General features: G+C 32.2%; 2 protein-coding genes across 2 annotated transcripts; one reads left to right on the forward strand and one right to left on the reverse strand.

Annotated features, from left to right (window-relative positions):
- The first annotated feature begins 8,152 nt into the window (after positions 1 to 8,152).
- On the forward strand, positions 8,153 to 10,584 carry LOC125858457 (uncharacterized). Its single transcript, XM_049538242.1, has 2 exons — positions 8,153 to 8,384; positions 9,288 to 10,584. Exon 2 carries the CDS (start codon positions 9,723 to 9,725, stop codon positions 10,323 to 10,325), a length of 603 nt encoding a protein of 200 aa, XP_049394199.1. The 5' UTR covers positions 8,153 to 8,384; positions 9,288 to 9,722; the 3' UTR covers positions 10,326 to 10,584.
- Positions 10,585 to 11,101: 517 nt separating this feature from the next.
- Positions 11,102 to 18,134, reverse strand: LOC125860220 (uncharacterized). Its single transcript, XM_049540142.1, has 4 exons — positions 17,735 to 18,134; positions 15,180 to 15,441; positions 11,987 to 12,054; positions 11,102 to 11,552 (listed from the first exon to the last, which is right to left on the reverse strand). Exons 1-4 carry the CDS (start codon positions 17,867 to 17,869, stop codon positions 11,301 to 11,303), a joined length of 717 nt encoding a protein of 238 aa, XP_049396099.1. The 5' UTR covers positions 17,870 to 18,134; the 3' UTR covers positions 11,102 to 11,300.
- Positions 18,135 to 21,877: the final 3,743 nt, after the last annotated feature.

Here is a 21,877-nt window from a genome sequence, read left to right on the forward strand (position 1 = left end):
TTAAGCTAGATAAAGGGTGTGTTTGGTATGAAGGAAAATGTTTTCCATGGAAAATGTTTTCCTAGAAAATGTTTTCTTGGAAAACAAGTTGATTTTTGACTTATTTTCTCATGTTTGGTTGGTGAGTAGAAAATATTTTTCGGAAAAGATTTTTAGTGTTTGATTTATGAATGAATTTTTTTTTTTGAGAAATATCTTTTATTTTTACTAGGGTAGAAAATAATTTTTGAAATTGAAAATATTTTTTAAAAACAAACTTAAATTTTTTTTTGGGGGGGGGGCTGGTACGGGGTGGGTGGGGNAAATGTTTTCCTTAAGTTTTGAAGGGAAGTCATTTTCCTTAAATTTGAGGAAAATGAGTTGATTTGGAAAACATTTTCCAAAATATTTAATCCAACCAAACAAGAGAAAATTGGAAAACATTTTCCGGAAAATGTTTTCCTTCATACCAAACACACCCAAAATATGTCAAATTTATGTTCATGATTTATTTGTTTGTCACTTTATTTTTAAGTAACTTTAATGATTTTTTATGTGAAATTTTAATGATTCAATTGATAATGATCAGTAAGTTGAATCAGTAGACTTCAAAATTGAATCGATCTATACGTAATCCTACTACTCTTAATTACTCTTATGCTTTTGTGGTTATCTGTGTTTGTTCTTATTTTTAAATAAGACAAATATATGAATGAGTCATTTGTGTATCTATAAGAATGAAAATGAGGAAATTAAAGATGTAGGTTTTGACTTGTATCTATAGCCATGAGTGCTACCCCTACCCCCTCAAGAGACTTGGAAAGATGTGATTATGTAGGATATAGTGTATTTGCACATGATTGAGAATATGATTTTAGATAAGAAAGTACAAAGATTGTGTATAAGGCAGAAGGTTAGTAGATAGTTGAGAGGTGTTCTTATTTCTAGCCTATTTTAGTTTTTGGCTGAGTAGAGCTACATGTCGGTCATAGTATTAGCATATTCACATAGTGTTTGATTTCGAGTTTCTAATTATCTTATGTGGTTTATTGTGTAGGTAATTGCACCTTGTTGTTACTGTTACGGTTTCTTGCATATATACAATGCACTATTTTACTATTAGTGGTCATGTTTTTCTTTTGATTACTGCTTTTATTTGCTTGAGCTGAAAGTTTCTTTGGAAACAATCTTTCTATCTCGAAAAAATAATAACAAGATCTGCATATATTCTACTCTACCTAGATCTTACTTTGTGGGATTTCACTAGATTTATTGTTGTTGTTGACCAAAGGCAAAGCTCATGCATAGAATTCTAAAGACTTTTCTCCTTTTTGCGCAATGTGCATTCATAATGTAATTAGACAATCTCCAATTCATCTCTATTTTACTCTCAATTCTTTATATTTGGAGAATAAAATAGAGAATGGACACTCCAACCCACCTCCATATCACTCTCTATTCTTCATATTTTGGAGTGGGTGAATAGTAATTTTCCAAATTTCGAGAACTACCATTCACACTCTCTATTTCACTTTTTGAATATTTTATTATTATTTCTATTACTTTTTAATTAACATATTATTTTACATATAATGTCATTAATTAAATATCTAATATTCATAATTCTTTTTAAATGTAATATAATATTTTAAAAAATATATATTATTTAATATATACTACTTTCATTTCGAATTAATAGTATTTTAATTTTTTCTAATTTTCGTCAATAAAATAATTTGATTTTATTATTAATTTTCACTATAAAGAATATACAAAATTAAAATGAAAAGATGAAAAATTTAGTTTAAAAATACGATACATAATATGATAATTTAAATACAAGATAACAATACAATATAGGGATAAGGGTTTGAAAAATATCCCAACTTTGGTCGGATTTGTTGTTGCGATACTAAACTTTCATAAGAACCTATTACCTCCCTAGACTATTTAATACCGTAGTTTTTTACCCCCTGAACTATTTAATAGTATATTTTAAAGGTATATATGTGCCCACGTGGACACATTACTATTTATAATTTTACATTATTTTTTATGTCCACGTGGGCAAATATATATGTTTAAAATACGGTATTAAATAGTTTGGGGAGGTAATAGGTTCTTATGAAAGTTTAGTATCGCAACAACAAATCCGACCAAAGTTGGGATATTTTTCAGACCCTTATCCCTACAATATATGACATAATAATTTAAATACAAGATAAAATACAATACATAACATAATAATTAATTCACGATGAAACAAGAATCATGCCGAAACGATGTTGAACGTGCAATCGGAGTTTTGCAAGTATTGCAGGACCGTCACGTTTTTGGAGAAAGGAAGTGCTACCTGTATTATACTGCACAAGATTATAATAATTGAGGATGAACGTGATCTTAATGCACCATTTCAAGATATCGTAGAGGCTCCAACTCCAACGACAGAAATTGTGGTAGATGAAAATCTCCGATTTGAACAATTTTTTGCTAGACATAAAAAAAAAATCAAGGACAAAAATGCTCATTTTGAACTCCGTAATGCATTAATAGAGCATTATGGGAGCAACGTAATAATTTTGAAAATGAGTGTTTATGTAATGTTTATGTAATTGTATTTCACTTTTATTTGAATTTGTCCATTAATTTGTATATTATATAATATTTTCTTGCCAAAATGTTATTTAAAAATTTAGAATAAAATATAATTTTATATTAAATAAAAAATTTTATATCACATGAAAATTATATAAAGTAATTATTGGAAAAAAGAAATAAAAAAATTATATTATGAAATAGGAAAATAAGAATGAAATAGAAATAATAATATAATATTAAGGAGAGAGAAAAACGATTCTTTTTTAGATTGTAAAATAGAAAATTGGATTGGAGTTGATTGTCTGAAAAACAAAGAACTCTATAGTTATCCATTTGGAGAGTAAAATAAAGTGTAGGGTTGAAAATGCCCTCACCCGATGATTTTATAAAGCATAATCTTTTTGTTCTTTTATGTTTTTGAGAATACACAGCAAGTTGTCATGTATAGAGTGCTCAGGAAGTTGCTCCACTAAATTAGGGATCATCAAAATACTATTCTCTCTCGTGCGATTATTCGAATTTATTTGTTTGGCCAGTAAGTGTGTCTTATCCCAGAACCAACACATTATTATCATGAGTTACTTTGATTATCATTAGTTTAATTAGTCTTACTTAATTTTTGTAGGCGGAATGTCCAAATAGAATTTTGTACTTGATTTTGTTTGTCAGTTCGATTCTTCCATTTGTTATTTTGCTAACTGAATTTTTAAACTCATTAAAGCACAATATTTAATAGGGAAATTGTGCATTATAGCAAACTATTAATTCAAAATAAATTTTGTAGCTACAGTTTAATTTATCCAATTCGCAACAAGCTTCTTGCCATTCGCCTCTCTCTCCTCTCTCTGGAATCTCGCTCGCCACTCTCCTCTTTTTCAACCCTTTCTCGCTCGCCTCTCTCACTTTATACAAACACAAATATTATTTGTGTTTGTATAAAGCGAGAGAGACTGTATATACAAATACCAATACATATCTCTCCGTCTTATACATATACAATTATACAAATACAAATCTTCCCCTGCCCAGTTCTCTTTGCCTTTCTCTCTCTCACGCTTTATACAAACACAAACTATATAAAATATAATGTATAATTTGTGTTTGTATAAAGCGAGAGTGAGATTTGATATACAAATACAAATGTTTTAACTTGATTCAATTGTATACGAATTCAAATTTTATGCAGATATACAAACACAATCATTGATACATATACATAGTAGTTACATATATATAATTATCAAACCGATATACAAATACAATTCATCTCTCTCCACTCTCTGCTCTCCCTCGCTCGCCTCTCTCCTCTCTCCTCTCTCTCCCAATCTCGCTCGCCACTCTCCTCTCTCCTCTCTCTCCCAATCTCGCTCGCCACTCTAGCCTAACAAACATAATATATACATATATAAACACATTTTTTATACAAATCACTGCAATTTTTATAAAGATCGGCGCGACTTATACAAATCAGGTACTCCATAGCAAACATATTTTGGCTATGGAGCACAAATAGCAAAACTGTAGCTATATTGCGCTAATATGATTTTTATGTTTGTTAATCCTAAAATTAACTCTTTAATACCCTTTTACAAATTACTTATTGGTGCATATAATACAATTGAGTACNATACAAACACAATCATTGATACATATACATAATAGTTACATATATATAATTATCAAACTGATATACAAATACAATTCATCTCTCTCCACTTTCTGCTCTCTCTCGCTCGCCTCTCTCCTCTCTCTAACAATCTCGCTCGCCACTCTAGCCTAACAAAGATAATATATACATATATAAACACATTTTTTATACAAATCACTGCAATTTTTATAAAGATCGACGAGATTTATACAAATCAGATGCTCTATAGCAAACATATTTTGGCTATGGAGCGCAAATAGCAAAACTGTAGCTATACTGCGCTAATATGATTTTTATGTTTGTTAATCCTAAAATTTACTCTTTAATACCCTTTTATGAATTACTTATTAGTGCGTATAATACAATTGAGTACACCTCAATTTCTACGTCATCAACAATGGTGTTGGAATAATTGGGGAAGAAGATGATTGTTATAAAGGTCAAAAGTTGTTGTTATTGCCTTTTCAGAAGGCCTCGTGTGCTTAAAATGTGTGTATATTGTATCACATGTCCTTTGAATAAAAATGCTATATAAGATGATAAGTCAAAAAAAGAATTTAAAATATTGTTTTAACAAATTTAAGGATTTAGTTGAGATAGTAATGAATATGAGGGTTTAATTGACAACAAAATCAAGTACAATGTTTTCTCAAGTCATTCTGTCATTCTTCTACTACTTGTACTTTGCCTCAACTAGTCCCATGTAACTCTATTCAACCCAACCCATTGTCTTAGATTTTCTTATTATTTGCAATTTTTTATTGATTTATCATTTCTCAGCTCTACTTCCTCTTTCCGCATGTACCCCTTTAGAAAACAAAAATGCCTATTCAAAGTCCAAATGCTTATGGAGTAATTTCCCTAGATAGTCACCCATGTTTGGGAATTACCTAGAAATATCACTTATGTTTGTTTTACGACCACAATATCACCCAACTTTACCTTTTTTCCTCAAAATATACTTGACACAAATAAGAACATTATCTTTCTCCTAATAGGATGCCATGTCACATTATTCCTTTTTTATTATTAACATTTTTTTAAAAAAAATTAGACAACCCATATTACCTAGTAAAAAAAAATTACATAGCCCAAAAATTTCTACTCTAGTTCTGGGGGATTAGGCAGCAAATCCAAATATGAGCTCCTCTGATTCTTCAAGAAAATATGTGGCTTCCTCCGGTTTTTCAAGTGAGATAATGTTTTTATATGGGCACTAATGGGCAATGGCACCTTTTTGTTGAGTCCGGAGCCAAAAGGACAATTTTTTTTCTTTAAAAAACCAAAACGACACAAAAAAAAAAATAACCAAAAGGGTAAAATCGCTCCTGACGGAGCGATTTTGTTCTGACAAAAATTGACGGCATTCCGCTAAAAGAAATTAAAATCGCTGCCTTCGCAAAAATTTTTTAAAGTAAAATCGCTGCTATATAGCAGCGATTTTGTTTAAAAAAATTTAAAAAAAAGTTCGATTTTGTTTAAGAAATTAAATTTTTTTTAAAAAAATCCTACCCTTGCAGATAATTTAATAAAAAAATAAAAACTGAAGCCAGCGATTTTCATAAAAAGCTTTGTTTAAAAAAATCTTTACCCTTCAGCGATTTAAATGAAAATTAAAATTGAAAACCGCTGCCTCGGCAACGATTTTTTCTTTAAAAAATTTAATTTTTTTTTTAAATGGCTGCCGCCGGAAATTTATGTAATTTAAAACTTGTTCTTTATGTTTTTTTTTTTTAAAAAAACACTGCTATAGCAACGATTTTACAAAAATAATGTTTTTTTTTTTGAGAAAATCGCTGCTAAGGCGGCGATTTTTATTTCTTTTAACGGAACAGCGTCAATTTTTGTCAAAAGAAAATTGCTCCGTCAGGAGCGATTTTGCCCTTTTGGTTAAATTTTTTTTTTGATGTGCCGTTTTTTATTTTTGTAGGAAAAAAATGACCCTTTTGGCTTCGGACTCCCTTTTTGTTGATATTTTAATTCATTAGAGTAATAAGGTAACCATATTGTCAAACTACAAAGGATATAATGTTTTTAAAGAATTAAAAAAAATGTTAATAATAAAAAAGGAATTAAAAAATGTTAATAATAAAAAAAGAATTAAAAAATGTTAATAATAAAAAAGGAATAATGTGACATGGCATCTTATTAGGAGAGAGATAATGTTTTTTTTGTGTCAAGTATATTTTGAGGAAAAGAGGTAAAGTTGGGTGATATTGTGATCATAAAACAAACATAAGTGATATTCCTAGATAATTTCTCAAACATGGATGACTGTCCAGGAAAATTGCCCAAAATCCAAATGAGCACAACATTTTCAGCTAGCGGTCCTCAATTTTTATGCTAAGTCTTAGGAATGGGCATAATTAGGTACTTCTATCAAGTACAACACAAAGTAAAAAGGGCTTCTCATGTAATTGTACAAGTGACAAAAACTTCAATAAAATGATTATATGTATAGGTAATGTATCATATTGTATAAATAGTATATAATTATGTATATAATATATAATTATGTATTTATATATATATATATATACACACACACATCCATACACGTTTGTGCAATAAGTAAATATACATATTTTTTTCAATCTTGGTCAACTCAAATCTCCTCTAAATAATCTCAAATTTTAGATATGAGTTCATCTAGTTATTTCGATTCTTTTGACATATTATTCACCCGAAAAAATTCACGTTTGTGAAAGTCAAATAGAGGATAATCATCTCAAAATTTAATTAATACAAAACGAGCATAGAAGATTCTTGGAAATGTCAGCGGAATGAAGAATTACCAATGTGAACATAAATATAACTTTGTGATTAGTGCAATTCATTCTCATTAAAAAGGATAATAATTAATACATTTTTAAAGGATGAAAAAATTCATTTATTTTCAACTATAATTTTTATTTTTTAAAAATGCACTTATTAGACTAGAGGAAATATTATGGGTTCTATTTGTACAAAATAGGCTAAATACCATCTCAATCCCTCACCAGTAAGAGTGTTCGATTTAAAACAATTATTAAACAAAATCAAAATCAAATTATTTTAATTGACTTTTGAATTATTTAAATTAAATCGAATATGATATATATTTATTGGTTTAGTTGTCAATTTTACTTCTCGATTATTAATCATACACACGAAAATAAAATTAAAAAATAAGATGAGGAATAGAAAGCCAATATAGTTAGTAAAGAGACATATATCAACATCAATCACTTTTTTTCTTCCAAGTCAAGTCTTTACTATAGTGAAGAAAATAAAATCAAAATAAAAAAAAAGCAAATAACTAGATCATGTCCCCAAATTGATTCTATTAAACCTCCCTCAAATTATAAATAGTGTTCGATGAAAATATATATAAGACAATTAAAATTATTCATACAAAAACCATATTATATATAATTGATTTGATTCAATTATTTCTTTTATTTTTTGAGTAAAATCAAATCAAATATTATCGATTTTAACAATGTAAAATCAAACGAAATCAAATCAAACTAAAATAAAATTAATTTATTTTATCAATTTAGATCGATTTTTACCAGAATCTTGAACATCGATAACCATCATCTTTGCTTCATGCATTTAGCATGTGACGACATAGTGAATGAGCTCATCCAATTACAACCATCCACTTCTAACCATACAATCTTTGATTCCCTAATCTACTCCAACCAATAACCCTATTTTCCTCTTCTTCTTTTTTCTCAAAACAAAAACAAAACCAAATTCCTTATCAAGAAGAAAAAGCAAAAACAAACTCCTTTTAGTAGAAAAACAAAGTTCATTCAGATCAAGCGGCGCAAAATTCTCCATTTCCATGGGTCCCACTTCAACACAATCTGAACCGTCCATTCCAAGTGTCCAAAGTTCTAGACGTCCACGTGTCTCACAACCTAGATAAGCAAATTGACGATTCTACCCTTCCTTCTCGTACTCATCCCCGTCTCTTCCAAACCGGCAAATTCATGTGATCAGTTTGGTTATTATATTATCTTCTCTCTCTCTTTTCTATCTATAAATTTTCTTTGGACACCAATTTTTCTGTTTTCTCTTTTGCGATTCAGATCTACAGATCTTTTATACTCTTTTATTGCTAGTTGACTTTTGCTGGAAGAGTTTTTCCTGTGGCCATTTTCTCTCGAAGGTTTGTTTTTTCTTGTTCTTTTAGAGCTTTGTGTTTAACTGAGATCTGAAAGATTTGATTTTTATGGGTTTGTTTTGTTTTTCTTTCTGATTTGGATTCTGGGTGTTCTCGATCTGATGTTAATTGTGTGTGGAAGTGATTTATTTGATTGAAAGTTGAGGTTTTTGTATGTGTGTCGGAATTGGATTAGTGAAGTTTATATCTGAATTTGGATTTGGATTTTAACTGAATTTAATTGGAATTATTGGTTTTTGTAGTTTTTGGGTTTGGTCTGATGAAGTCAATTTCTGATTTAGGGATCTTATATGATCTCAATTTTGTGAAATTAGGGTTTTCTTTAGTTGCATGCCCACTATGACAGGAATTGTATGCTAACTCACTCATTAACAAATCAATTTACCTTACTAGAGGATTATTAGACTTAGAAATGACTGTTCTGACTATTAAGAGTCTTAAAAAGGCCTTAAGCAATACTTCATATTTGAGAACATGAATGTACAGGATTCAATTTCTATGTTGTGAAGGATATGTAATATGACTTTATTGGTGTTCTCACGGATGCTTGAGGACACTGATGATTTGTCTGTGTTGCTGTTGGGATTTTCAACTCTCTTAAAATTCCCTTCTGCTTTTGTTGGTAGATGGGTACCTTTGTTATTTATGGTTTCTTTAATAAGCTGGATGAGTACTATGGATTATCCTTTACACAGAAGTTGGGTAATTTTGACAACCATCTAGTTTGCTTTGTGTGTGTGTATATATATATACGTATATATATATATATATATATATATTATATATCGTGATCTAAGTATGTCTAGAAACTCTCTTGATTGTGTTTCCAAACTATTTGTTCAGATAATGTGTGGATTTTACATACTAAGTTTGATGTAAATTCTGCAGGGAGGAAGGCCATGTGAGTTGTTGCAAGCAGACAAGTATAGACATCATTTTGTTGGGTTTTCAGTGGGCTTAGTAGTTTGTTAGTTGTTGCCAGATGGGTAAATGCAAGGCTTGTGGCAAACTAGGAAGAATGGTGAGTGACGGGCCTATGAGTGCTTACCAGTCTTCTCTTCTTCAATCTCCTGTTGTTTCTGTCTGGGACTGTATTGTTCGTAAAATCCGGTATTCCCTTAGACCTGAGTTTGTGTAGGTGTAACGTTAGTAAAAGCTTTAGATTGAATAGCATAGTTTTTTTTTGCAATAGTATTAGTAACAGGGCACAAAAGAAAAGATAATAAATTAGTTATAAAGAGAATGAACTTGTCTTAGAAATATCCACAACAAAGGAAAATTCGGGTAGGTTCAAGTGTTACTGATTCATAATTAGTTGGCAAAATGGAATGTGCTAAGGTGGCACCTGCTGTTAGAAAAGGGAAGAAGAAGCAAGTTAAGGATGAGTTGGATCGAATTAAGCAAGCTGAGAAAAAGAAGAGGCGCTTAGAGAAAGCCTTGGCCACTTCAGCTGCCATCCGTTCTGAACTGGAAAAAAAGAAGCAGAAGAAGAAAGAAGAACAACAAAGGCTTGATGAACAGGGTGCCGCGATTGCTGAAGCAGTTGCACTTCAGGTTCTACTTGGCGAAGATACAGATGATTCATGTAAGCTACTCCTCAAGAAGGAAGAAGGATGGAACTCGTGGGATCTTAACAGCAGTTTTGACTTCTTCGTGGGCAGAGGAAGACCCATGCTTCCGTGCCAAGACTTTTCAACATATTCAGTTGAAGGAACTGACTGGGTTTCTGGTGCAAGCGGGTACAGATGCATGTCGAGTGAGTGGGGGAATTCCGAGTGGATGGTTTCATCTGAAACTTGGGTAAGGGATGATATTAACCATCAGTACTTTGATGAAGGAAATTGGGAGGTTGCAAGAATTTCTCCTGGTTTTATTGCAGCACAGTCTTTATCATCTCTTCAGATAGCTGAAGATGCTCTCCAGTAGACTCTTATGTCTTCAATCAGGTGTTGAGGGAGTGAATTAATTGGGAGTCTTGGGGTTTGTAATCCAGTTACTGGTGCTGAACTGCTATTTTTCTTTTTCCTTTATGGGTTTGAATAATCCTCTGTATATATTTGAATGTGAAACTCACCACCTCGTTTGTGTTATGTTATGTAAGCTTTTGCTCTTACTTGTGTTTTAAAAAACCTACTGCTGGTATTTATATTAAGTAAATGTACTGGTGATATTATTTATTTTCTTACTATTATGGTCTCGAAATCCTTGCTTGAAAATGTTGAAGTTAACTCAACAGGCTGCTCTGCTTATTTTTTCTTGATAAATGGGAAAAATTTTGATTGAGGAGAAGAAAACAAAGTATCTGAAAGTTAGAAACTGGAGGAGGACGAATGGGCTACTTTCTGTCATGAAAACGACACTACGCAGGATGTACTTAAATATCAAATTTTTGTGACAGCCGATAACTTGATTTCTTTTTCAACTTTGCTCAGAGAGAGACTAGACATGCCTGTTATGCAAATTCACGTGGGTCTTTCGTTTTGTGGATGAAGGCTAGCATCGAATACTTACCACTCTTCCATATTTCATCACTAGGCTTATAGAGAAACAATTTAACCCAACATCACATCTGCCAAGTGGATGAAATTGAAGGAAGAAAAGTCGCCATAGAGAAATCACATATCTGCTATGTAAAAGACATTGAAAAAAAGAACAGCTAAGATACTAAGAAAATCGTTAGTTTTGTGCATGCAGTGTTCTCTAGCACTAATCAGCATAACCAAAAGACCAGAGCAATTTACATAATCCCATAACAAATTGCAATATTTAAGCAGCACCAGAAAAACAAAATGATTTACATATTCCACAACAAATCAGGAGCAATAAGCTTGGCATTTTCTTGACAATAACGGGAATCGGTGTGGGAAACCATATTCCTCATGTCTTTTAGCTTTCCTGCCGCTAGTTCTGCCTCAAAGGGGTCTCTGTTCCATGCTGCTGCTGCTGCTGTCCTAGCACCTCTTCACTATCTGAACCAGATGGTTTCGCACCAGTGGTGATAAAGTTTTTAAACCAATTTGCTTGAAACCTAGGAGTTCCCCGACCAGAGTTGCCAGGAGAGTCGGGGGAAGCTGAATTGTTAGAAGCAACTCCTGCGAAGAACCTATATGCCACTTTACTAGCTGTAACGATCTCTGTTTTAGCTTGCCTCAGCTACAAAGAGATAAAGAAGCCAAGTTGAAGCAAAAGTTGTGCTAAGCTAGCAAGCAAAGTTAACAAGCAAACAAACTTACATCAAGGTGCTTATTAATCAAACAAACATAAATAATCTGTTAAGCTACTCAATTCATATTTTTAAAGACTTTGATCGAGTTAATAGTTGAATGTGGAAAATAAGTTGAAAAATATATCCAATCAAGATCTCAGTCATCGAATAGATTGGTCTTACATAAAATTAACTATTTGAGAGAAATTTTCATTTCAGAAAAAGGGCCAAACAATTGGTACACATAAAGAGAAATAGAAGCAGAAGAGAACTTTGTTTCGCCTGACTAGCAGGCACGCGGCACTGGGAACTAGGGGATTAGTAACTACACATATTACATTAGAGATAAAGAAATGCACATCCAAAAGTAGAAGAATCTCACCCTAAAAGCAGTAGTTCCTGCTATCTCAACGGCAGCATCACCAGCATGAGCAAACCTGTTAACCCAGCCTGTTACAGAAGCTATAAGAATATGGTCTATGCTGGCGAGTTTCAGACAGAAGATTAAAAATCCAGAAAATTTACGCTGCACAATGTATATATGTTTGTTAAAGAGGTTGCTTGAATCAGAGCACTTGACTAGCACTCTAGCACTAGTGGCAGTTTTTGACCATTGTGTTTCCATTTGGCAGGTATCTATTTCTTGAGGTGACATATCCAAACAGTATAGCAATCAAAAATATAACTTGTCCCAATTACCAATCATATTGCAGTGAACATCTAACACCAATAAACTCCAACAATCAAGAAATGTTACAAAGATCCCATAAGAAACATGGGTAGTTAACCTCATGATTAAAGACGTTGCTTCAACCAGCATGCTTATAGCACTCAAATATCAGTGGACAGTTTGGTTTCATGCTTCTATCTTTCTGGAGGCAGTGTTTTGGATGGCGAAAGGCGACAAAGGTCTGCCTCGCCACAAGGCGAGGCGAGCGGAGAGGCACTTGCCTTCTGAAGAGGCACCAATTCATACCAAAAAATTAAAATATTTAATTGCATATATAAATAATCAAAATCTAAATAGCAATAACATATTAGCAAACATTTCAATTCAAAAACTGAAAATAGATAGTAGATACTAAGGGGTCGTTTGGTTTGAAAATGAGTTACGATGGGATAAGTTATGTTGGGATAAGTTATGTTGGGATTAGTTATGATGGAATAAGTTGTGTTGGGATTATTTTTTATTGAGTGTTTGGTTTGTTGTATTCAAAATAATAAATTGTAAGAACAATTTATTTATTTACAAAAATGCCCTTCATTAAGGTAAAAAGTGATATAACAAAAAGGTTGAAAGAGACATTTTTGTCATTTACCTACTTTATCCCGGGATAAGTTATCCCGGGATTACTATACCACCCAAGGAAAGGGATAACTTATCCCGGTACTAATTATTAATCCCGGGATAAGTTATCCCGAACTTGCCAACCAAACAATAAAATAAGCGGTACTATAATTTAATCCCGGGACTATTTGGTACTATCCCTTACACCAAACAACCCCTAAAAGTCTAGAACTTGAATAAGAAAAAAAAGAAGTCAAAACAGAGGTAGAAGTAACTCTGACGTCTGAAGAAGGAAAAAGAACCAGACGAAGATATTAGAAGAAGAAATCTGAAGAATAAAAGAAGAAGAAGTTATTAGTAGAAGAAACGAAGAAATACATATCGGTTTAGACTTTGGAGTTGCCGGAAAAGTCTGGCTGGTCACCAAAGAAATCTGGTCACTGGAGAAGTCTAGTCGAGACGACTGGTTGGAGTCGTTGTAACAGTCTAAGAGTGCAACTATGCAAATTTGGAAAGAAAACCTTAAAATTACCTTTTAACTTTTAAAACCCTAAATTGGTCGCCTTTTTTTTTTGTTGAAGAAATACAAAAGGTGACACCTTTCTCGCCATTGTTACCATGGTGTTGCCTTCTGAAGATGGATGTGCCACAGAACTAATAGGCGATGAAGAGGTGATCACCTTTCACAACACTGTCTGGAGGTGATATATTCAAACAGTATAACAATCGCAAAACGATCCACAAATCAACAATCAAATTGCGGTGTATACTTAGCACATGTATACTCCAAGAGACAAGTTCTATTACAAGTTTCCTGATTACAGATGGTTGTTACACTCATGTCCTTCAGGAGAACACTTAATGTGGACATCTAACTTTTTAATGTAAGCCTAGATAACGTGGACACTTTAGGACTGCTCACTAGCAGATGAAGAGGCAACAAAAATTAAATACTCGGTCTGACGTCACTGCATGAAATACATTGCATGCATAATCATTTGTATTGTTAAGGCAAAATAATATCTCAATTTGTCTGGAGCTGTTACTCTAGTGCACATGATGGGAACCTCAATACAAGCAACAATCAGAACGCAAGGCAGGACTTCAGTAGACGCTTACATCTAAGACCCCACCCTTCCCACAAAATAACGCCCAAAAGCACCTACATTTGGAGAACCATATTTTACAGACTACTTCAGATTAAATAAAAGGTTCTTAGTAGCGTGAATTACACTACAAGCAAAATTTATCATGCCCTCAAAAAACTTCTTTTTGGCAAGCATGTGATTAAATACTTCTTTTGAAAACCGAGAAATTCCGAGGGACAGTGACGCACAGTTCAGAACTATTGAGGATAACGGGCCAGCCACTCTACCCTTCTCCACTTAAATATTAGGGTTTCAATAAGCAACAGGGTTCGAACCTGTGATATCATGAGCCTAACACTTCAATGCTGGAATAAAGAGTTGAAGAAAAACTGGAGAATCATTCGAGCATGTGTTTCTTGGATTATTTTAGAAGGGAGAGGAAACAGAGATGTTTTGAAGGGAAGGCATCATCAACACATGATTTTTTTTGAAAATGAGAAAAGAAATCATCAACACATGATTTAAAAGATAGAAGTTTATGTAATTTAGCATCATGGTGAAATTTAACTGATGTATATAATATGTGGAAAAAATGACGACATATATAGCAGCTCAGACAAATACCTAGCACGTCTTGAGTGCTTGGCAACTATGGTAATGAAATATTTGCTACCTTAACAGTGCACAGATTAGGGGTTCAACTTCAAAATTAAACTTTCTGAGGTTATTCATCCTAATCTATAACTATGGATCATAATAATATTCTTGGCAAATCTAAAGAGGGACTTTGTTATTGGTCCCATCATGTTTGTGCACCTTGTTTCTAAGCCTGAATGTCTATCAATCAATAATTTCATAGAAATCAAGACTAGTAAAGTTGGAACTAAACTTGGAAAGAAAGAAATAACATTCATAGAAAATGTTAACGAAGGTCGAGTTAAAGTTGGTTTTCATGAGCATTGGCAACCAAGAACTGTCTCCGGAGTAAACATCTCACCCAGTGAACAAACATCACCCGATTGAGAGAGATGAGATAGCAAATACGTAGTAATTTGAGCATTTCTCCAGACACTTAAAGTTGTGGACATACATTTGCGCCACATTCAAGTTCACAACTAAGAGTTTGTCTATGAAAATGGTTAAAGCACAAACGGAATTAACAAGCAAGGGAAGAACAGAGAGAGGGAGAAAAAGATTACCAGGAAGCTTTTGAACACCAAGTCTTTCACAAAATTCATCACAAAAGTGATTGCAATTCTTTGACAATAAATCATATGAGTGTCCAGGCCACTCTCTACTAAGCTCTCTCAATATCTCGTTCACTTTGAAAATAGAGTGGTTTGTGTTTCCAAGTACAATGCATTCACGGTACGAATACATTGGATTTTTCCCAGCAGGACAGCTAAAAACTCCAGTACCTTGTTCACAGAACCCGAATGACCACTCATCATCTCCATAAACCTATGTCAAATTTACACCAAATCTAACATTTATTAACACAAGCTTAAAAGGATAAACAGAGAAAGCAGAGGTATATACAGTATAAGCATAGCAACATTTTGACAAAACGAAGCTAGTTGATGAACAAACGACCAAAGTTCAGCTAAAAGTTAAAGAGCTACTGAAAACAGGAAGTGATGAGCTTAAATAGACACTGCACAAGATGGTACCATGCAACACTTCTGCAAATAGATACTGTCCAAGTATATCATCGCAGAATAACCAGTATATCTCATTTTATTTTTATAACCATGGTGTCCGAGGCAGAATTGCACACACATCGACTAATTCCACAAGTACCTGCTACCTCCCACCAACACAAGTATCATGTAACTTCACTCTAAAGCTTTGAAAGATGGGAAGAAATCATCTAGTGTAAGATATGAACCTGACACTCCATGATTCTCAACCCACTACATTGACCACTAGGTTACACTCTTGGCTGTTTTTCTTTCTAACTTAACTTAATGGTTCCTACCTCTAAAGTTAGATAAACGAGATTTGATATTGAGTTCTCGAGAGCAACAATGTTACTAAGTTCATTTTGGGTAAACAACAAGGATCATAAAGCTTATTATTACATGTATAGCCCCAAATACGGAAGTGTCTGGTGGACAACATCTCATACAGTTCAGACATTATCGCCAACATTAATACCGTAACATTGCTGGACTGCACTGCATACTACCAAAGTGATCTGTTTCAGTTGGACTGCACTGCATAACTCATGCCTCACATAGGATAATCTCTCCAAAAAGAAATTCCAGCTTGTTAACCGATGCTATTTCTGCCACAAGCACACAAAAAATGTCAACCACTTGCTACTGCACTGCCCAGCTGCCTCAGACCTCTGGAATATGTTTTGTTGCTTTTTTGGTCTTTCTGGGGTCATGCCTTTCTCTGATAGGGATGCCCTTGAAAGTTGGAGTTCACGGGAAGTTGACAAAGCCATCAAGAGTATGTTGATGATGGACAGAGAGGAACAAAAGATGTTTTGATGGAATTTCAACCTCTAGAAATCTTTTGCGAGACAGATGTCTAGTTAGCCTTTTTGGTTGGTCCAAATAGAGCCCTGTAAATAATTTAGAACTCTTCTTGGATTTTGTTAGCTCTATAGTTTAGAAAGAGGCTACAAATCCTTTTTTTGTGAGCTTAACTGATCTATCCTTGTAAAGCTTGCATCTTCTTGATGCCTTCAAATGAATCTACTTACTTCATAAAAAAAAAAAATTGCTTGAAAAATTGGAGAAATTTGTTCCAATGCTCAAGCAGGAACTCTTTCTCTTCTAGTCAACACTGAAAAAGAACAAAAAACTGTACCAACCCTTTTTTTGAGAATAAAAATGCCGTTGCCAGAAAGGCAAAAGATATTGTATCTTTGAGAAGACGATAGATATGATTAATTTTTTAGCTAACAGCAGAAATAATAGAAAGCTAAGATTTCCAAGAATATATATTTGCAGATGCTTGATGGTGAAAAGGAAACTATTGTGTTTAGATTACTAGCCTAGATTATCCTGCCCACCAAGGTTAGAACTGATGGACTCACACCATGTGTTATAGCTAGAATTAGAACCTAGGGATCTCCCGGCTATTACTCCCATGCCTCAACCACTACGCCACCCTTGGAACTAAACAGCTTGCAAGTATTAACAGATTTCAAAGACAAAATTTGAGATAATAGTATGTCATATGCACATCAAACTTGTTTTCAACTTCTACAGTAATTTTAGATGGTAACAAGTTGCAATGCTGACATCTACTATGAACTCAAAAACCTCAGGATTATTAAACGAAAGTTGTGTGTCAAAGGAGAAGCAAAAAAGAAAAGAAAGAAAAACAAACACAAGAAAGTTGATGCCCACAGGCCACAAGGCAATTGATTTTACTAGTTAAAGAGCATAAATCGAGTCAATTCACACATCCTCATAACCAGTAAGTTCAAGAGAAATATTAATTGACCAAAAACAGAAAAGGATATGTTTGAGAATATACCATGAACGCATTCAATCAGATCCCCCCTTATATGAAATATTCCCAGGCATAAAAAATATATGATTTAACGCACTAAAACAAAACAAATTTCAGTATCCAACAGCTTAAAACAGAAATTCAAAAATCCACTCCCACCGACACTAAACCCTAGATCCAATTATCCTACACAGAACACCAAATTTCCAAATTGAGAGGGGAAAATTACACAAAATCAAGCAGAGAAAAGGCAATTGAAATTCGTAAAGAAGAAGAAGTGAACCTGAACGGCACTATGAAAGATTCCACCAAGACCGATACCGTCTTTGAAAAACTTGTTGATCTGAACAATGGTGTTGTTGGTCTTATCGGAGCCACTATTCGTCACATCATATATGTGGAGGACCACCTCCGTCATCCTTCTTCAAATTTAAAACCCTAAAAAAGCCTCAACAATCTCCCCCAAATAATAATGAAAAAAATTTGAATTCAAATCAAACAATGAAAAAGCAACGTGGTTGTTGTTATCATAATAATCACCATGGACCGTTTGATTTAGCGATTCCCTTTTTCGTTTTCTCTCTTTTTTCTGCAGAGTTTGTCGACGAATTTCTTTTATCGATTGGATAAACTTTATGCTTTAATTTTTTAAAATTATTTTTTAGTATATAGTTCCTCCACACTGTTTTAACTTGTTTTTATCGTTGTGGTTGTTTCCGACTGAGGCAAAAGGGACAAATTGAGGAAGTGGGATACACGCTACACGGATATGGCAGTGAAACGGGGGGTGGGTCCGGGCTGGGCCCGTTTGGATGAATTGTGGGGCCCATTAGTCAATAACAGATGAGAGATGGTCATTATTGAAGGACGAGGTGTATTTTTTCTTCTCCGTTTGGAGTTTGATATCCACGTTAGAATTCGATTAAATTCAAATTCGCGTCGAAAAGTCTAACTAAATTTTGATTCGTGCCGAGAAGTCTCAGATTGAAAGGTAAAACGTTTTCTAACAAAGTTGATTATGTACTCAAGAGACTTAAAGTGAAGGAGTATCTACTACTCTATCACAATCCTTATTGATGGACGAGATGTACTCATTGTTCACACCGACAGCTTGGAATTATTTATTAATAAAAAAATGATAAAAGTTTTTCATTTAGCTGGCAATTCATCACTAATTTTAGGCCAAAAAGTTTGGTGAGAAGTTCGTTTTTTATCCCCAACTTTTTTTGGTCTTTAATTCAAACCGAGTATATAGTTTAGATATGATTCAGTCGAAATTTAAAAGAAAATAATAATTTTTCGTCTCGTGAAGATATTTACATAGATATAGAGTTTAATTTTTTAAATTTATGAACTAAAATATATCATAAATATTTATATAACTATAAATTATTTTATTAATTGCATAATGAAAAGTTTACGTCTAATTGTTAGTATAAAATATAGAAAACTAATTATTTTTGGGAATGACAAAACAGATGAATTAATCATATACAAAAACATTTAAGAACGAAGATGAAAAAAGAGTGAAAGTTGCCCTTTTTTCAAATAATGTTATTATTACAAATTTAACAAATCTAGTTCATGGCCAAGCGGCTACTTACTCCCTTCTTCTAAATAAAATATTGTTTTCATAATGTATGCGTCTTATTTCTTTTTAGTTAGCCACTAAAAATATTAATTTAATCTTAATGTTTTTCATTTTAAAGAAGATTTTTTTTGTTTGCATTTAAAGAAGGAGGTCTAATTTTTTGGCAAGTGACGAAAAGCAAAGGGCGAAGAATATCAAACTTTACTTGGATTCATAGAGCAATTTTGGTAATAATATCTACCAAATTCAATTCAAGACATTTTTTCCGCTTGGGGTGTGGTTGCTAGTCGTTACGAAGAAGATTCGTGAAAAAGGTTTTTCTATAAAATATTTTAATAAAAAATATGTATTTTTAAATATTTAATAGATAAATAAATATTACTTCAATAATATTTATATATAATCTAGTAAAATATTGTGGGAGTGAAACAAGACGAGGTTGATGGTTTGGGGTGGGGGAGTGTTGAGACTTGAATAGCTAGGGATGAGACAATAAACTTGGAATGATCACTTATCATACTTGTTTTTTCATATTTTCATTAAAAACACCATAAGTCATTTTTAAGCTCATTATCTACCATATTAAAGTGGAAAGGAGGTTTAGATTTAATATTCATCAAAAGTGGCGGTGGAATGATAAGATCTCAATACGAAGTCGTCTTTTGATAGGCAATATTTTACCCCCAAATTCAAACTTCTCGAGTGCCTTTGAATTAATCGGGCTCCACAAAAATCCGATACCGAAAAATAAAATAAAAAAATACTAATTCTTACAAAAATTTCAGAGGGACCCATCGAATGGGGGTTATTTGAATTTTAAAAAATTAATAAAGATGGAATGGCTGTATTATGCTATATGCTTAAACTAATTTATTCAAGTGTTGTTTGGTATTAGGTTGCAAATATTTTTCCATTAATCAACTTGATAAAGGCAAAATTCGGTATTGGCAACAAGTCTTTCCAGTCAGATTCATTGCAAGTAGTTGGCTGTTTTCACTAATAGCCACCACCTATATTAGCTAATTACCTAATTCAAGAATATTATAGTTGCAAAAAAATGTGCTAGATTTTTAGTAATAGAATAATCATCGAACTAAATTAAGTGCTAAAGTTGGTGGCAAATGTGTCAATATAATAAATTTAAATGTATCTTAAAAGAATGTTATGAAATGTCGTGTACCAGAATTTTTCCATGTGCATTATATGACTTTGTAACGACTTAGAATTCCTTTTTTTTTCTTTTATCTTTGAAGGATTCCATCAAAAATCTTTATAAAATAAAATAAAGAACATGACATGTGCATAATACGTTTTCGAGTTAATATCTCAAAGAGTCTCAACTTTAAAAATTTATCTAGCAAAGTCACTAAATTTTATTTTATATCAATAAAATCACTCGACCAAATTTATCATTAAAAAAATAAAATAATTTTTAAAAAAATATCTGATCACAATTAAAATAATAAATAAATGGTTTAAAATTACTAATTTATTATATATTATAAAATAAAATAATAAAAAATAATTTTATCAATTTCATTTGGTAGATTAATACTGCTTCATTGCAATGACGGCTGTCAAACTTGCGTTGGTAGTTTAATCAATTTCGATAATTTATCAATTTCATTTGTTAACTGCTTCATTTGATAGTAACCACACTTGTTGTGGTGGTTTAATCAATTTAGTATTTGTGTGAATATCTTTTTACATTTTTAAAATAAAAATAAAAGTGAGGTTCCATGTATCATGACTCTAGTTTGGAGAATTTTAGGTTCAAAGTTTGATAAATTTATCTTTTACTTTGAATTTTTATTATTTTATAATGAAATAGTAATTTTGAGTCATGTGTTTAGCAGTTTAATCATGCACATAATATAAAAAATAAGAGTAATTTATTTGTGGTGTGAATTGTTTTTAACAAGAAATTGATTGAGTGATTTTATTGATATAAAGGCCTAAGTTGAGTGATTTTTATTGATACAAAATAAAGTTTAGCGACTTTGCTAGATAAATTTCTAAAGTTGAGTGACCTTTTGAGATATTAACTCTACATTTTCTTATGACGTGTAGCATAAAAAAAGAACACGTTTTCTTATGACGTGTAACAGTAAAAAAAGAACAAGAATCAAGGTAAAATCCATAAAAATGTGTAAGAGATAATTATGATTGATTCTTTATTTATATCACTTAATAATAAAAATATAATTATAGAAGACAGTACAAAAATAAGTAAAAAAAGAACAAGGATCAAGGTAAAATCCTAAAAATGTGTAACAAATAATTATGATTTATTCTTTATTTATATTAAAAACTAATAATAAAAATATAATTATTAAAGACTAATTATTTAATAAAGTGAAATTAAATTGATTTATATATAAAAAGTGATTTGTTATAACCCGCAATTAAAATGTTATAAGCAATAATATTTTAAAAGTAAATTTAAAATCCGCAATAATGCCCCTTAAACATATATGGGGGGTGATTTTTCATATTTATTTAGTTATTTATGCTTTTACTTGAAATCAAACTTAATAAATATTATAAAGATAATTTTATTTGTGGATTTGATTAACAAGTAGCAACACTAACACCATGTAATATTATCTTGTCAATATTTATGATAATATTTTAAAATTATAATTTAGTTTAAAAAATTATAAAAAAATATACTTTTAAGAAAATAGGGCTGGACTGGCAAGCCTGTAGCATAAGTGTGGGCTAGGCCGATCATTTTTAGACTCACACAAAAAATGGGCTAGCCCAGTTTGATCCCTCAAATTTCAAAGCATGTATGAGTTAGCCCGGATGGGGTAAGCTAGCCCATATTGACAA

This window comes from Solanum stenotomum, chromosome 3, assembly GCF_019186545.1.
Source record: "Solanum stenotomum isolate F172 chromosome 3, ASM1918654v1, whole genome shotgun sequence".
In the NCBI taxonomy this organism is placed as follows: domain Eukaryota; kingdom Viridiplantae; phylum Streptophyta; class Magnoliopsida; order Solanales; family Solanaceae; genus Solanum; species Solanum stenotomum.

Excerpts from the sequence above, each read along its gene's own strand:
- LOC125858457 (XM_049538242.1), top strand. The coding sequence starts at position 9,723 with ATGGAATGTGCTAAGGTGGCACCTGCTGTTAGAAAAGGGAAGAAGAAG.
- LOC125860220 (XM_049540142.1), bottom strand. The coding sequence starts at position 17,869 with ATGACGGAGGTGGTCCTCCACATATATGATGTGACGAATAGTGGCTCC. Across the intron at positions 15,442-17,734 it reads TCTTTCATAGTGCCGTTCAG|GTTTATGGAGATGATGAGTG; the intron begins GTTCACTTCTTC and ends AATTTGACATAG. Across the intron at positions 11,553-11,986 it reads CAGGAACTACTGCTTTTAGG|CTGAGGCAAGCTAAAACAGA; the intron begins GTGAGATTCTTC and ends ATCTCTTTGTAG.